At 42.2% G+C, this 18,457-nt stretch overlaps 1 protein-coding gene across 1 annotated transcript in view; it reads left to right on the forward strand.

Moving 5' to 3' along the window:
• Positions 1 to 18,457, forward strand: part of LRP1B (LDL receptor related protein 1B) — a gene marked incomplete at both ends in the record, with an annotated part of 332,345 nt that overhangs the window by 213,077 nt on the left and 100,811 nt on the right. Inside the window, 4 exons of the mRNA XM_015412125.1 lie at positions 3,244 to 3,366; positions 8,670 to 8,810; positions 12,072 to 12,259; positions 14,624 to 14,807. Of these exons, the coding sequence (XP_015267611.1) occupies positions 3,244 to 3,366; positions 8,670 to 8,810; positions 12,072 to 12,259; positions 14,624 to 14,807 (636 nt within the window). The remainder of the gene's footprint in view (positions 1 to 3,243; positions 3,367 to 8,669; positions 8,811 to 12,071; positions 12,260 to 14,623; positions 14,808 to 18,457) is intronic.

Here is an 18,457-nt window from a genome sequence, read left to right on the forward strand (position 1 = left end):
CTCCCTGCCCCATACACAATGCTATGGCCCATGATCCACACAGATTTGAGGTGATTAAAGCACACAAACATTAGTGAACTGTCTGACCAGCAGGGTGTATGTAAGACCTGTAAGCTGTGGAGCACCAATGGCCTATTGCCCTTTGTTTTTCATGAGGAGACCCAGTTCCAAAGCCACAGTGGCAGGCCCTATATGGAAGGAGTGCACATCAAACTCAGAGGGGGGAAGTCCCAAAGCTGCAATGCAAGCTTGCATAATACTGGCAAACTGAAACCTGGAGTGGCAAGACCTGTCAGCATGGATGAAGAGGGGGGAGGGTTGACTTGATGGTAGTCACTTATATCCTGAACTGGACAAGGCTGGCCCAGAGGGTATCATCAGTGCTGGGAGAGTCCTGCTCCCTGAGAGGCCTTTTGGGACTTATTTAGGGTTGCCAAATGGGCCCGGGGGGCGGGGAATCCCCTGCTTCGGAGGCCCAATTTCGGAGGCCGCGGCGGAATTGGGCCCCAGGGGGAACCCCGCCCCCAAAGCTGCATCACCATATGGTTTTCCCACCGACGAGCTCGGCCACGCCCCCAACGTCAGCAACGTCGCATGTCAGCAACACGCGCGCGTCCAGCAACAACTCCCGGACCGCGGTGAGGCTTCCCCGCCGCGAGGGGTAAGTCCACTTGGCAACCCTAGACTTATTCCATTTGGCTCAACTCCTCTTGGCGAAGGGAGGCTGCTACAGTATGCTGCCCCTCAAATCACTAGATTCATATACAGCCGGTGAATACTGCCATCACCTACCATAGGGAAGGGAGGTGGCAGGATCCTTACTGGCTCCTGGATTGCTGTTGTGAACCATTCTGACATCTGAGCAATGGCCTTTGTAATCCCTTTAAAAACTGCCATGTGGTCATGGACCTGAACATCAGTGTGATGCCATTGCTGGTGTGGGTACATGTGTGAGGGGCACCAGTACATTGCCTGAGGTTGCCTCTCTTGTGCCTTTCCCCATTGGGAGAGGCCCCGAGCACTATGTGTTGCTCTAGGGGCAGTGGCATGAGAGGCCCTCCCCATGGCAGGTCCCTGCACAGTGCGTGTTGGACCGGACTTGGCGTGTTGGACCGGACTTGGCCCCAGAGGCTACAAAGTGGCTTCAGGGTAAAGCAGGTCTCTTGGGAGGCATGTCACTTGTCAATTTCTTGATTACAAAGCAACATAATAACTTGCGAGTTGTAAATCCATAAATGCCCTGGGCCTGGAACCAAAAACAGACAAAGATATCAATGGTATCATATCAAGTGAACCATGCCTGGAGTGACCACAACCCTGCTTCTGCACCTCCTGGAAGAACCGTTTAAAGCCACATCTGCACCGCTGCATCTCAATCAGAATTTGGACCCAGTGAGTGCATGTCTCCCCCAGTGGTACCATGGGATGCTACATGTCAGTTTTATCCCTTCAGATAGGCAGTGGCTCCATTTCAAGGCAGGGGTATCTTCTTAGCCTGGTACTAGATTAAAGTAAGTATGCTTGATGAACAAGCTGCCTTATACAGAATCATGCCATAAGTCCAGCAAAGTTCTTATTACCAAATCAGATTGGAAGTGGCTCTGCAGAGTCTCAGGATAAGGTCACTTTCCTCCCCTACCACCTGGTCCTTGTATCTGGAGATGCCAGGGAGTGGGACCAAACCAGGAACCATCTGCATAGCCACTGATGCTCTACCACTCAGCCAGTAACCCTCCCCAAGAGAGCCACAAGAAAATTCCTTATACTGATCCACCCCGGTGCCTTTAGGGCAAAATTGCCCATCCCCAACTTCCAGAGGTCCCTAGTGTCCCAAGTGAAGGCCCCCCATGTGGCACCCAATGCCCTCTGACTTCCTGGGAATGGTGGTATTGATCAGACCCATGATGCCTACGGGAAACCTTACCCCCAGAATGGCTGCGACTCCCCAGCGTCCCTGGCCTTCAATTCCTAAGGGATGGCCATGCCCTCCCCAGCCCTGCCCTGCTCACCAGGGCCAGAGCCATTGATGCCCAAGGGACAGCTGTGTCCTGGCAGGCCAGCCATGGCTCCCCAAGACTGTCCAGGAATGACAGGGAGTGCACCTGTTCCTTGATTTACCATGGCAGGATCTCCTCCAACACCAATGGCCACTCTTGCACGCTCACAGTCATTGCCACCGCTGCTTTGCCACTTCCAGTATCTGTGGTTCTGCTTTTATCCCATGTGACACAGGGCCCACAGTGAAGTTGCAAGGTCCAGGAGGAGCTGTGTGGCCCAGGAGATCAGAGACAAAGCCCATAAAGCCTTCATGTCAGGCCTTGTGCTCTAAAGCAGACCATGTGGTGCATCCCCTCTCTGCTCCACAGCTACAAAGCAAGCTGCATGGAAAAGATGCCGAGGGGTGGGCAGACAGGCCAAGCTCACTGACACCCTCCCCCCAGAACCCCTGGAAGTGCATCTTGCATGCCAGGGTTCATTGTGACTGCCGGGCCCCACCCATGGTCAGGCCATGTGGCCTGCCAGACACTGGGCACAATGACCAGTCTCGCTGCTCCATCCCTGGCCCCAGAGTTTACAAAGTGGCTTCAGGGTAAGTCTAGGCCACATATTCTCCATTTCCTGTCTGGCCAGTACCTCGGAGGTACTAATTTCCGGAAACTGCGGGGCAAGGGCGGGCGTCTGATCGCGTTTCCTGAGGCATCCGGCGCCCGCCCATGTCCCCTTGCGACAAAGGTTTTCCCCCCCAAGTTTCCGTTGGATGCGCACACGCACCCAACGGAGCATGCGCATTCGTCGGGTACACAAAACAAAAACACCAGTTTGCTGCACCGCCCGCTTCTTCGTTGCGCGCAGGCTAGTCCTGTGATCAGCACCTCTCCCTACCCACGGAACCTCCACGGTACCTCCACAGGACCTCCACGGGAGGTCTGATCGCTTAACCACGCGTTTGTTTGCCCCGGGGCACACAGCTACGCTCCCCCCCCCCCCCGCCTTTTCTTTCCCCGGTGACCGGAGCCTGTGTTGATTTTTCCAAAAATATTTAATTGTCCACCTTCAGGAGATGGAAAATTATTTTAACTAGTTCTAATTTCCCGTTGTATGTCCTTTGGAATTTCTGTTTTAGTTGTGTGATTATGATTTTTTTTTCCTTTGTAAATTACTGATTCATCATACCTTCAAATAACAGAAACATCTGTGTTATGTTCTTAAGGGATCTTTTTTCCCCTTCCTTTCTTTTCATAGCACCTAATAACACTTGTGATGAAAACACTTTCATGTGCCATAATAAAGCCTGCATTCCCAAGCAGTTTGTATGTGACCATGATGATGACTGTGGAGATGGGTCAGATGAATCACTAGAATGTGGCAAGTATTACTTAAATACATAAGTATTCACATACACATACACAGACCTTTATTGGCATATGTACATAAGTATTACGGTTAGACAGATCTAAAATAAAATGATACAGAAACACATTTGACACCTGTTTTATATTTAATGCTGAATAATTTTTTTCTTAATTTCTTTGAATATTTATTTTTATTCTAGGGGTTTCCCTATTGAATAAAACACTATATAATGAAAATGAAATATATTTTAACAAGGAAATTAGTATAATGAGTAATGTACCGACTTTGCACTGCAGCTCTTTGCAGAGTTACGGTAGTTTAAATCAATGTGCTGTTAATTCTATTTAGTTTATCTTAGCTGAATGAATAGGTAATTGTCGGAGACATATCAAGGGTTCCTGAAAGGAGATGATAATTGATGCAACTTTGATCTTGGAGGCTTTTTCTTTTAAAAAAGGCATTCATTATAAGATAAAAAATGTTTTAATACAATGTTTGTGTTAAATCCACTTACTTGTATTTGTTTTTCTTGTTCATTTCAGTTTGTTCCCTTGTCAGCAGAAGACCACAGAGCATTTGAATTTCAAAGTTGTGAGATTCCTATGTACTTGAAGAGTCTCATAGAATTCTTAGTTACTGCTTCTTGTTCAGTTGCATGTTTGGGAAATTCTCAGGTTTATTAATAATACTAGAATGGGAGAAATCTCCCAGTTATTGGATGCCTTTGATTAAAAGTCTTTAGAAAGGCAAGTTTACTAAACCTCCTGCTAAGTAGCTTAAGTCATTGGTATCAAGGTGATTGTTATGGAGGTACAATGAAAACATCAAGTTTTGTTTTGTTTTTCATTCATTCCCCATAGTATCATGTCCTCTGTGTGATACAGTACCTTTTCCCAAACAACCTTTTATTATAATCTAAATGGGGAAATTTTAATTTTGAAAATTCTGTGCATGGGATGCAATTGATGATTCCAAATGCCAGCTTCAATGTGAAGCTAGACATTTACATAGAAAACTTAGTTTTATCACTGGGGAAATTGTTATACTACACATTGTTGATAGCAAAATTGTCCACCCGATTTATTGTAAACACAGTTTTCATTACAGTCAGCAGTTGAATATATCTACAGTCCAAAAATTTACAATTTACCTTTTCTTTAACTCATGATTATGGGGGAAAGCCTAAAAAAGAGCTTACATGTCCTGAGATAAAAAGCGGTTCATGAAGAGTTTTTGTGTTCAAGGTCAGATTCTTCTACTTTTCAAATAAGAGTCCTAACTCACCTACATAAACCTGCTGTTTGCCAATAATTCATAATTCCTATTTGTCTTCATTGTTACTGTTACACTACTGGGATAGTGTGTCTATCCAAAGGTCTGGTCTTATACTACTGTATGAACAAAGGATGAAAGTTAATAAGTCATGGGCTCACTTGTGCCCATGTTATATCCTTGACACCTTCTGTGTTTTCCTCGCTTCCTCTATTAAGACACTATTGTTTCATATAAAATTTTGATAAATATTCCTACTCGGTCAGTTAGATCATAGACATGTAATTTTCTCAAGAAATATGAAGTAATTCTTTTTCTGCATGTCTAATGTGCTTCTCATACTAGTTTTAAAACCACCGCTTAACATCATACTATTTTTTCTTTGCCACAAAGTCATTTTTTTTCTATTTGCCATATGAATATAACCATAATTATGATTTGAAAAAGAACAAAAAATGCTTTTTAATGAATGCACCAAAGACCAGTATTATGTGTTACCTGGTATGAAATTTCGTCTTCTTAAAAATAAATTAGATTAATTTCCATCCCCACTAAAAAAAAGGGATACTCTGGAAAATCTCTAAGATTGCCAGCTCCAGATTGGGAAACTCCTGGAGATTTGGGGATGGAGCTTGTGGAAGACAGGGGCCTCAGTGGGATACAGTGCCATAGAGTCCACCCTCCAAAGCATTTATTTTCTCCAGGGAGACTAACCTCTATAGTCTGGAGATGAGCTGTAATTCTGGGGGATCTCTAGGTCCCATCTGAAGGTTGGCATCCCTAGTTCTCATCTCCTCCATGGCTCAAAAACACACTTTACATCTTAGCTGAGATGCCTTCCAGCATACAGTTCCTGAACATGATATACAATAAAGACTTAAAGTGACATAACTACATATGGAAGATAGTTCTGATAAGGAGACAAAGTTTGCTAGCCATTGGTTTGCTAGTTCATTATTTTATGTATACTGTTTGTTATTTGTATTGAATCAAATTACCTTTTTTATAATACTATAGTTTACAGTAGTTTGAAGGGAATGTGGTTGCCAAGTCTGAATAGGAAATGAATGTGTTTACCTTGGTGCCTTATTACCCTTTGCAGTATTGATGAATTATAGTAGTTTAATCATAGAAAATATAAAACATACAAACACAAATTTCCCCCTGTAGATTTAAAGCAATGAAATTTGACCAAAAAGCTGGCTCTGTGGATTGCTTATCATAGAATTTTACCATTTTTGGACATACAGGTATTTTAAAAGGATTACGAGACTTTACCCACAGAAATCACAGAACTATTTTTGTAGTCTTCTGTCATTTGCTACTTGGAGTGTATGCAGGCTAAGTTTCCTACTCATATTTTCAGAAATGCTATTTTCATTTCAAGAGAATAGAAAATCCCCAGTAGAGAAAATCAAAAATCCTGTTTGCAATCAGTACCTTGATGGTTTGCCACCTCCATGGATATACTTGGGGGAATACATAAAGAGAAGAGGAACTTTTCTGCAGTGGAGATCTTGATTTATTGAAGAACAGTCTCCTGTGCACAGATAGGGAGCATCTTCGTGCAGAATCCACACTCTTCATAGCAAGGTTAACTTACTTCTTGGATCCTGTTATTTGTAATTTTAAGGATTTTTTCCCTTCATGTATCATAAATGTGCATGGTCTTTTAAAATGGGCCTCAAGATGGATCTTCAATGCACTGCAACTCTGAAGAGTGAGTTAGAGTTAAGATACTGCATTCATCCCCAACATGCTGCTTGTGAGATGTTATATTACAGGAATATGTCATGAAGACAGAAATGCAGTAGCTATGCTGCATTTAAAACTGGCAATGCAATTTGAAACAGTCACACTCTGTCATCAATGGATTTAGAAGTGTATAACCCTGTTTAGGATTGCACTGTAGTCTACCAGATTTTCATTTCAAATATTTTCAGAGTCTCAGGCATGTATACTAATGGTAAAGTAGAACCATTCGGTTGATACAGCTTCTTTACATAGATTCTTTGGTCAGTCATAAAGCTCTTGAATTCAACAGCAGCACATGGGAGGTCCAAAGAATCTTGCTTGGTATAGAAGAATGACTCAAGAAGAAATTTAATACCTGTCAATTTCCCTTCTTTGAGTTCTTCTATACCAGTCTAGACTGCCTCCTCTAAGACCATTTAAAATTTAAAAGGCATAATCTTAAAATTGAATTGTATTGTCTGTTGAGTTCTTCTCATTATAAATCTTAGAGTATACGACTTTGTTTTAAGGCATCTGTAGTAATTAGTACTTTTCAAACAATAAACCGAGGATTGTGAAAGAGGTGTCTTAACACTGAAGTTCAAATGCTCTGTCTCCATCTGCTGACAGGGAAGAACTCTCCCCCCCATGGTATAAAATCATTTGAAGAAAGTGAATTCAGGTATTAAATTTCTCCTTACTCTAAAGGAGTTCTGCTAAGACTCCTCTGTTATTTCTGTAGATGAATACTTCACCTCCCCAAACAATTATTTTATTTGTGCATCTCTTTGAAAATTGTATCTAACATTGAAGAGAGACAATCTCCTTGAGAAATATACCCCAATTCGATAGGAGTACAGGCCAGTCAAATGTCAACAGACCATATTATAACGTTTTACATATACACAGTTGATGGTAAAATTGGAAAGATATAGTGAAGGTACTGGAAGAGGTGAGTTGTGGTAACTTTTGTGGGATTATGTTGGATTTGGAAACTCAGGAGCTCAAAATGAAATACTTGCATTTCTTATTTCTTGTAATAGCTTTAAATACTAAATTTTTAAAAACCCACATTTCTACTGCAGAATTGAAGGTTTTTTTACACCTAATTCACACAATGCTGCAGAGTACTATGGAGATACTCTTCATCCTCTCATATTTGACAAACTTCAACCAAGCCTGGGTTCCAGAACAATTCTGCTGTCATTCTACTTTCATCAGTGCTGCTATGGCTGGGGGGATCTACTTCAATAGCTCCAGAACATGGATTGCTGACCTGTGTACTGTATTCTCTGGCTTGTCAAAATAGTTACAATAACCCCTAGCAATAGAATATGGCATGGGTACCTGTTCAGGGCCACTGCTACCAGTAGGCCAACTAGGTGACCACCCAGAGTGCAGATATCAGAGGAGGGCAGAACTGACAATCAGCATTAGGGTGTGAAATCTGTCATACATCTATCAGGTGTAAATTTTCTAGTAAAAAAGGAGGAAGTTGAGGTAAACAGTGTGAATCCTCCTGTCATAAATCTACCAAGGGTGACTACTCTATACAGTTGGCTAGAACAGAATTAGCAGAATTAGTTGTGAGACTGGAATGACAGGCCCCAGAGTGGAATAACAGTCCCTGGGGATAGTAGTAGTAGTAAGATAGTAGTATAGTAGAGTAGTAATAGTAGTGTTCTGAGACTGGAATGACAGTCCATGGGGGTAGCAGGTGTGTTCTGGTACTGGAATGGCAGACCCCAGAGTGGAATGACAGCCCCGAGGGTAGGAAATGTGTTCTGGGACTGGAATGACAGGCGCCAGAGTGGAATGACAGTCCCTGCGGGTAGGAGATGTGTTCTGGGACTGGGATGAAGCAATTTCAAGTTTTGTGCTTTTCATTTTATGTAGAATTCATCTGTTTTTGAAAATTGGTTAGCGGGGGTGTGTGCAAGTAGTTAGTCTTGCGTAGGGCACAAAAAATCCTGGCACCAGTCCTAGGTATGTTGAAACTTGTTCTTGTTGTTGAAACTGCATCAGTGGTTGAATACCAGAAGATTGTGCATAACATTCTCCTGGGTTTTATTGTTCAAGCCATGTTCTATAAGAGGGTGGAATTAATTTAAACAGCACATTTTAACATACAGGGTCCCTTCTGCTAAGGAGCCAACAGAAGGACTTCTCAACCTGAGGATGAGGATTTTAGTATACATATATATTATACATATATATTTATCAATCAGAAAGACATTGCTACTAATTTCATATCTTTGTGAATATGTACTAAATTTCTGAAGTATGCATTTTTGATCATTCTGTTCTAGGCTATCGCCACTGTAATCCTGGAGAATTCCGTTGTGCTGATGGAAGATGTCTTTTAAATTCTCAGTGGCAATGTGATGGAGATTTTGATTGTCCAGATCATTCTGATGAACATCCAATTAACACAAAATGCAAAAGTGCAGGTTGAACTTTTTCAATATAAGTCTAATTTTGGTTTTATGTGAAGATAGTGTTTATTTTTCTTAGTATTTGATGGTCCATTGGTATTGACCAGTCAGTGTGATACAGTGGCAAAAAAGGCTAAAGCAGTCTTGGGGTGTATCAGCAGAGGCATGACATCCAAATCACAAGATGTCATAATCCCGCTGTACACCGCATTGGCCAGGCTGCATCTGTAGTACTGTGTGCAGTTATGGAGACCTCACTTCAAAAGGATATGGACAGAATGGAGTGGGTACAGAAGAGAGTGATGAGGGTGATCAGGGACCTAGAGGAGGGCAGACAGTTATCCCTGTTGGCAGCAAAGGATAGGAGTCACAATAATGGGTTTAAATTATGGGCGGAAAAGTAATGACTGAATAGTAGGAATTTTTTTTAATAGTAAGAGTCATTCAGCAGTGGAAATGGCTGCCTAGGGAGTGGTGAGCTCCTCCTCACTGGCAGTCTTCAAGCAGTGGCTGGAAAAATTCTAGCCAGTGATGCTTTAGGCTGATCCTGCAGTGTTCAGGGGTTGGATTTGGTGGCCTGTATGGCTCCTTCCAACTCTGTGATTCTATGATTCAGTTCAATGGTCTGCTGGTAAAACATGTAAAGCAAGAAAGTCTGAATTATGCAGGAAAAGATTAAAAGAAAGAGCTCTCAGCAAGTCTTGGTTACTGAGCGTATCTTCCCATGTCTTCTCTGTGTTCACATTTTGGGGTGTCATTTTTCTGCCTCAGCTCACTACATGGAAACTTACTGGTATGAATTCAGTAAACCTTTAGTGTAACTATGAGAGACAGGACTGCACCTAAAGGTGCTAGTCTGTTAAACAGTTTGTTATTGTTGAGGACTCTGACCTCGATGACCCAGGCTAGCCCAGTCTCCTCAGATCTCAGAAGTTAAACAGGGTTGGCCCAGGTTAGTACTTAGACCACCAAGGGAGTCTAAGGTTGCTATGCAGAAGTAGGTAATGGCAAACCACCACAGTTTGTCTCTTGCCTTGAAAACCCTATGGGGTTGCCGTAAGTCTGCTGCAACTTGACAGCACTTTCCATTCCATTCCATATTTTTGAGAAGGAGGTGAAAGAGGATACCTGGGTTCAGCCCCTTCCCAAGAGCTGATCAGGAAAGAGTCCTGATTAACCTTTCTGTATCAGGGCATTCTCTTACATAGAAAAAGGGCAATCTACCCAAGGAATAGGTAAGTATGTACCTCAATAACTCTAGTGTCAGCAGTTATTTTCTAGCATGGTCTAAATATGTGGAAAAATTATGAAAATATACTTAGTTTCCCTTCTGGCTTCTGTAATATATATTTGTAGTCTATAGACAGTAAAACATACAAAATGGTGAGCATCTGTAAATCTAGATAATTTACAGGATATCTTCTCTTAATTAAAATTGAGCTTTACTAGACTCTAGGTTGTAGACTCTAGCTGTGAGTGGAATTTACAACAGCTTAGTGGGCCAGATGGATGCTGCATAGTGCCATGTAAAAATTCAAATTGATTTTTGATGGGAAAGAATAAAAATACCATATTGCTGTCCTCCATGAATTCTTGAGGTATGATGGGCTATAAGACTTAAGAATATATATCTACGAATTTGTGTCTTGGGGACTGAGATGGATTGTCACATAATATTGACTGAAGCTTGGATCCAGAGATGCACAAGTGGAATGATAAATGGACTTAGTGCATTTCTGCTTGCACTAAATCTTGTGCAACATCTAGTGCTTTCCTCCCTATATGTCATATTGTTCAGGAATTGGTTTCACAAAATCCTGAGCAAGTGGCAGCATAAGTGAGGATACAATATGACTTGGCATGAACACCAACTGTGGTATTTTTCTTGAGTTTCTGCTGTTCAAGAGCTCTAGCACAAGCAGAATTTTTGTGCTGGATCCAACCCTCTGTGTGCATTGGAAATTAAAATATAGGCTGCAGTCAGATGTGCCTTTAGATCCGACTTGGCTCTGAATACCTGGCAGATCTAAAGTGCACAATCAAACTGCAACGTCTGGGAAATGTCCTGCAGTCATCGGCAACCCGTGCTGCCCCACCACAGAAATGGGGTTAAAAGGCACTGGGGAAAGTCCGGTCCCAACACTTGCCATTGGGCCATGGACAGATTTTCCCTAGTGTGATCACTCAAGCACAAATTCAGGCTGTTGGGATGGACTGCTTGGTCCATCCCAAATCGGCACTTTTTTTCCTGCTTAGTGATATGCACATCACCACATAATTGATCCATGGAGAACTCTTTGCATGGGGGTTCAATTGCTCATTTATGCACATGCCTGAGCATGCCGTCTGATAGTGCAGTGATGGGCTGCATCCACAGCAAAACATATTATACTGGGATATGTGATCACATATCCCAGTATAATCTGTTTTGCTGTGGGCACAGCCCGTCACTGCACTATCAGACGGCATGCTCAGGCATGTGCATAAACGAGCAATTGAACCCCCATGTCAAATACCAATGTATGGAATAGGAGCACTTCTTGACCATGCCATATGGCATGTCTGACCGCAGCCATAGAGAGAGGATTATAGAAAGTAATGGTAAGTAGTTAGAATCTTACTACCACAATACTTAATTACTGCCTGCATACTAAGTGGTACATTCTGCTTGTCACAACCAACAGCAAATTATCCGTTGCTGGGTTGTACCATATATCAACAGGGCTATGATCACTGTTTAACTAATGTATGCCTTATTCACAGGGGTCATTTTGTAGAAAAAGAGGTGCAGGAGCTCAGCACAACTCATTAGCATAACATATGTGCATATGCCACACCCCCTGACATCACCGGAAGTGTGTCAGAAGGCAACACCCATGGCTCAGGCTCCACTGGACTTTTTTGGATTGCTAGCTATTGGAGGGGGATGTGCAGATCTGTCCTCGCAGAGGAGGGAGAGTTTGTACCTGAATAAAACTTGGTCTTAAAGGTGCCACTGGACTGTTTTGGACCATGTGGAGCTCTGCAACTTACCTGGCTGCTTCCTGCTCTGACTGAGGGTTGCTGGGAGCAGGGGGTGGGGATTGTTGCATGTGCCCACCCCCTGGGCTCTTTACTGCCGGAGCTCCGCTCCTGTGCGCTCCCACAGGAAATGACCCCTGCTTATTCATAAATCAAGATGCAGCCTTCACTTTAAAATCTAAATGGTTCTTGATACATTTCTTGCAATACATATGTATCTTTTTTTTCTTTTGGTTTTTCTTTTCTTTTTTTTAGAACAGTCATGCAACAGTTCCTTTTTTATGTGCAAAAATGGCAAATGCATTCCCCAAGAAGATGTTTGCGACACTAAGCAGGATTGTGGTGATGGATCTGATGAGAGAAACTGTCATATTAATGAATGTTTGAGTAAGAAAATCAGTGGCTGTTCTCAAGACTGTCAAGATCTTCCAGTTGGGTACAAGGTTGGTAGTCATGGTGTGTAATATTATGAAAAGAGTTTTCTATCTTAAATTTGATTTACATATACTCAGTAATTATGTCAAACTCTAATTTAACACTTCCTTTTAAAATAATAATCAAATAAAAAGGGCACAGTTCTATTGTTTTCCATCTTTTTCTATTCCATGAACACAGACGACATTGAACTCGATGATGTTTGGCTTTTCATGTCAGTCCTTAGGAATGCCTACCTAGTCTGACAACAATAAAAAGGCATAGACCTGATAAACGATTAGGTAGATTTTTATTTAGGGCCTACATACTATGAACTCAGAAACACCTTGCTTATCTAGTATGAGTATATCCTCAAGGGTATAGTACGTTTGTATACTTCTGGAGTTCATGTGCTTTGGCATGTGCCATTTTCCCCATTGCATCAATATTCTGTGGAAGAACATACAGCTGTAATATATCCAGGGCTTTTAAGGGACAGAATTACTTTCCTTTATGGGATATGGTAGATAGGGATTCTTGCAGCAATCTGTCCTCTGAGAAGAGATATGGCAGTAGCCACTAATGGGGGAAACAAAAGAAGAGCCCTGCTGGATCAGAGCAGTGGTTCATCTAATCCAATATTCTGTTAAACACAGTAGTAAACCTGTCATCCTCAAAGGCCAACTAACAAGGCATATAAACGAAGGCCTTCCACTGATAGTCAGTGGTTCACTGCCTCTGAATATAGAGTTTCCTTTAAGTTACCATGGATAGTAGTCATTGATGGAGCTATCCTCCATGAAACTGTCTGTCCCCATTTTAAAGTCATATTTGCTAGTGGCATATGTCTACTGACAGTGAATTCCTCAATATAGTTAGTAATTGAATAAAGAAACACTTCCTTTTATCTGTCCTGAATCTACTACCCATTGACTACATCGAGTCATCTCAAGTTCTCTTATTATGGGAGAAATTGTGTTCTCTATGCACTTTCTCTACCCCAGGCGTAGTTTTATAAATTTTTACCATATTCCACCCTAGGCCCCAGTCACACAAGCCGGATAACGTGGGGGGGAGACGTGGCTCTTTCCGCCAGTGCAATTAGACCCACCAGAACGCGATCAGACACAACAGCAGCACACCGTGGTTTCATCCGTCAGTGTGTGCGTGTCAAGGAGGACAGCCCGGGGAAAGCCATGTGCCGGCACGATCACATGGAATGATTCAATCGGCAGCCCATGGCAAACCATTTGCTAGTACATTTGTTGAGATACTTTTTAACTGTGCAGCTTCGGCAGCATGCCACGGGTTGGCCACGGGTGCTCTATGCTTGCCAGATGTTGCGGTGTGATCATGACCTGAAAATCCACCCAGCATTCGTGGCTCTCCTGTGGCAAATTCGGCATGTGAACAGGGCCCTAGTCATCTTATTTTAAATAAACTGGCAAGTCCCAGACTCTTCTTCATAGGAAAGATAATCCGACTTCTTGGTTGCCATCTTCAATTTGATAGGGGAGGGGGTTGGAAACTGGCAGGGACCCTATCATTTCAGAGAGGGAGAGAGGGAGAGAGAGGGAGAGAGAGAGAGAGAGAACTGTTCCAAAGTATCTATTTATTGAAAGATAAAATCATAATGCAATTTTTTCAAGCAAGTAGCAATTTCAGTACTCATCATACAGAAGGAAAAGAATCCCATATTTATTTAAAAAGAGTGAACTTATGTCTATTTAGGAATATGCATTCCGGCCTCCTGTCAAAACCCACAAGGGAAATGTTGGCAAAAGGCCCCAAACAATGTCAGACACTGACATTATATAGAAGAAAAATCCAGAGTAGCTGTCAATTAAGGAATGGGGTGGGCCTGATGAAACCCAAATCCTTTCCTTCTCACCTCATACTCTACGAGGTTAAAAACACCTTTCCCATGTCAAGGCAGGATTCTGGAGCCACATACCCTGACATCTCAATTGTTTTTGTTTTGAGGCTGAAACCTAAAAAATGAAAACAATTCTTGTAGGACAGAATGCATTGTCAGGTCAGAGCTTGCTTGAGAGCAGCTATACTACAAAGCTTTATGGGAAAAGGAGTCAAACTAGAGACCTAAGCCAATTACAGCTGATCCTCAAAAATGTCTAGTTTCCCACCTGAATTCTGCCTCACTGACATGAGTAAGTGCTGCTACTGGGTAGCTAAATAAGGCTCAGTGTGGGACATCCAAGTCGCTGTGAGATTTTCTTTTTTATAATGTGCTATTGTTAGAGGTTTAGATGAAATGTTACTTGGATGTCTGGGGTTTCACAAGCTTTCTGAAGAAAACCATAACATAGAGGGCTGGGGGACATGTATGTGTAACTTTAAGTGTAATTAATGTCTATTTGGTTTATATTTCTTAGTGTAAATGCTGGCCTGGCTTTCACGTGAAGGATGATGGCAAAACATGTGTAGACATTGATGAATGCCTCTCTGGCTTTCCATGCAGCCAGCAGTGCATCAATACATATGGAACCTACAAATGTTTGTGTGCAGATGGTTATGAAGTGCAATCTAATAATCCAAATGGCTGCAAATCTCTTTCAGGTACCACTATTTATTTTTCCACAGTAATATTAAGTCACATTATAAGCCAAATATTAAGAAACAATTAAGCTAACCCTTCAAAAGTAAAGTGATTTTAGTTAACATAGTTCTGTGCTAAAAGGTTACCCACCCCTCCAACAAAATAACTGGTATAATAAAGCCAGTGTGGTGAAGACGTTATTTTGTCAGACTAGGACTGAGGAAATGCAGGTTCAGGCTCCATTCCACCATGAAGTTCATTCGTTGTCCATGAGCCATGCATATACTGTCAGCCTAAGATCTCACAATATGCTTGCAAAGATAAAATGGGAAGTGGAGACATATGTATGGCAGCATGAATTCCTTAGAAGAAGAAGAGATTGGATTTATGGGAGACATGTGTATGGCAGCTTGAATTCCTTAGAAGAAGAAGAGATTAGATTTATACCCCGCCCTTCACTACCCGAAGATGTCTCAGAGCGGCTTACAAACTCCTTCCCCTTCCCCTCCCCACAACAGACACCCTGTGAGGTAGGTGGGGCTGAGAGAGCTCTTGACAGAAACTGCTCTTTTTCAAGAACAGCTGTGCCAGAGCTATGGCTTGCCCAAGGTCATCCAGCCAGGTGCAAGTGGAGGAAAGGTAGGATAATTTTGTGGTAGGTAGGTAGTTTATTGCTTGGAAGACATATCCAAAGAACTGTAAAATGGGCAAATTATAAGGTGCTGATCCACCACACTGATCACACAGTCATGACTAAGGGATCCCAGTGCTACCATGCATTAGTACCTGAAACCTTTTTTCAATCTCTTTGTTTATTATTAATAGAATAATAAAAGGCTGCTTTTAAAATATTTTGTAATAGCTTGTAATAAATAGGATAACAAAGCAGATTAATATATTAAAACACTACACCATCAGATTACTAAAATAAAAATGCAGAAGGATATTCAGGACAATGCAGAAAAGCATTAACGTGGTGCACCTTGAATCTGAACGAAAATCATATAAGAAGTTGACGTAGTTGTTTTCATATCAAACGAAAACCTAGCTTCGGCATTTCTCACTAGCCAAATTTTCCAGATCATATTCAAATACTATCCTGTGTAAAACGCATCACGGTAGTCTAATTTAGGAATTAATCTAGATGTTCTGGTGACACTATTTTGCCCATTTTGTTCTCCTCAATACATCCATCCTTTTGAAGTGGTTTTAGTTTGTGTTGGTCCCTCACCATTTTTGGTGTTTGTAGGTGGATATTCAGACACAGGGGAGACATGGAAAAACTGCCTCCACCAGCACATACTTCCAATGAAGTATGGATCTTTGTCTTTCAACAGAGGACATAGGTAGCCAATCAGAAAAAAGCCCTCAGTATTGGGAGTAACTGTATCCCTTCTCCTTAGCAGAGTGCACCTTGGCTACACACAGTAGAAGCGCTTCGTACTGAGTGTGCTAGCGGAGTTACAAAGTTACACAGAGGCACTTTGTCTATTTAAGACTAATAATAGTCCCTTTTATTTAGGAACTCCATTCTAGATAGGAAAGCTTAGAGACAGGAATAGGGTCTAATCTAACTTCCATGGAAGGATGACGACCTCAAGGGGGATCCTGCATCCACTGTGGCAAAGAAGGACCGTGGCGTGCTTCTTTCTTTGTGTGTATGGGTGAGAGTCAGAGAGAGAGTGGAAAGACGAAAGGTAATTTCCCTGTGTTATCAGTCTACACATCCAAGGGGACAGAGGAAGGGAGAGCAAACAGGAAGGAAACCCAAAGTCTGCCAGTCCAGCTAACTAACTCTTTGTTCCCCCCCAGTCTGCAGTCTGAGGCTAAGATACAGTGGGTGTGATCACACAAGCAGTTTGGCCCAACATAGCCACCCCTCTCCTCTGTATTAAATGGGCACAGTCACACAGCCACATCTGTCAGGCGTTCCCCAGGCATACTCACCCCGCCGTAGGACGACTTGGAGCCAGGTTAAAAGGCACCACAACACGTGGTGTTTTTGTTTCCCTACGTATTCATTGGATGTCTGAATGTGGGGGAGCGTGTGCAGAATGGATTGGTGGCCTGAACATGTGGATCCATTTCCACTGTGAGGGGTTTTTTTTTTGGGGGGGGGAGTTTTTGCCTATTCATGCATATGTGCACAAGTGCATATGCACATGAGTCCATATATGCACACATCCACCTGCATTTTTTAAAAAAAGATCAGGCAGCACACTCTGTGGCTGAGGCACCGCAGTAATGTAAATACTTGACCACCAGATGGTCACGTGGGTAACCCACAGCAGGGTGTGCTGTCTGGGTGTTATGCCTTGCAAAATTTTAAACTAGTACAATTCGAGGCCGTCCCATGTCGCACCAAACTGCCAGTGTCTTCCTCTTCTGACACTCAGGGCTACAGTCTACACAGCCAGGAGCAAGACAGAAGCTAAAGGCAACTTCCAAGCACTAAACTTGATTTTTGAGCATATTTTTAACCCTTTTAATTTTAGACTTTCCTTTTCTTACACCGTATCTCCTACAATCATCACTTCCATTTTCTCTGGACTGAGACTGAATTTATTCACTCTTCTTGTACTCTGTTACTGATGCTAAGGCACTGGGACAATAGCAACAGCAGAGAGCCAGCTTGGTGTAGTGGTTAAGAGTGGCAGATGCTAGTCTGGAGAACTGGGCTTGGTTTTCCACTCCTCCACATGAAGCCAGCTGGGTGACCTTGAGACAGTCACAGTTCTCTAAGAACTCTCTCAGCCCCACCTACCTCACAGAGTGTCTGTTGTGGGGAGAGGAAGGGAAGGAGATGGTAAGCCTCTCTGAGACTCCTTCGGGTAGTGAAGAGCAGGGTATAAAATCAACTCCTCCTCCCCCAGCCTGCCCTTTAGCATGAATGTTTTATTTATATTGTATGAAAAATCCCAGAAGAAGCTAGCTACTTGTCCACCCTTCTTAACATAACCAGACCATATATTTTGAAAGTTCAAATGAAGGACTGAAGGACTATAGCATCCCCCATCACTCTTTGTACCAGACCATATATTTTGAAAGTTCAAACAACAGACTGAAGGACTATAGCATCCCCCATCACTCTTTGAGTTGACCCAGAATGCTATGATTATTGACAACTCTATAATAATATTTTTTCATATACAATTTATTGTATAGGTGAAAGAAAACTAAAAGCAGAATAACATTTACAGTGCAATCCTATGAACCTTTTTCCTAGGAGTTAGCCTACTAAATAGACCCCAGTAGAATTCTGAGGAGACCTGCTCAAGATTGCTCTTAATTTCTAGAAATCAAATTACTCTAGAAATGTGATTCTAGATTTATTCTAGAAATCAATTTTTTCTAGAAATCAAATTATACCATTAGATCTCCACTTCAAAAGATCTGGCCATTTTATGCCTAGACTTGGTAGTGAAGGACAGAAGAAGCTTTCCTTGGTTGAACTCATGCAGGCTGCTTGAGAAAAAAAGGATAGGCCCAGTTCTGAGTCAAATATTTACTAATTCCCATTCATGAGGATCTTTGCAGGTCAACCTAATACATACATTACTTATGAGAAGTTTTTTTGCTCAGCATATACGCAACTGCAATTTTCTTAAAAACTATTATCAGGACGTTATATAAATGTTCAGTAACTGGAACTTTACTCCACAGGCATAGG

Source organism: Gekko japonicus, unplaced genomic scaffold, assembly GCF_001447785.1.
Source record: "Gekko japonicus isolate JY-2015 unplaced genomic scaffold, Gekko_japonicus_V1.1 scaffold2043, whole genome shotgun sequence".
NCBI lineage: Eukaryota > Metazoa > Chordata > Lepidosauria > Squamata > Gekkonidae > Gekko > Gekko japonicus.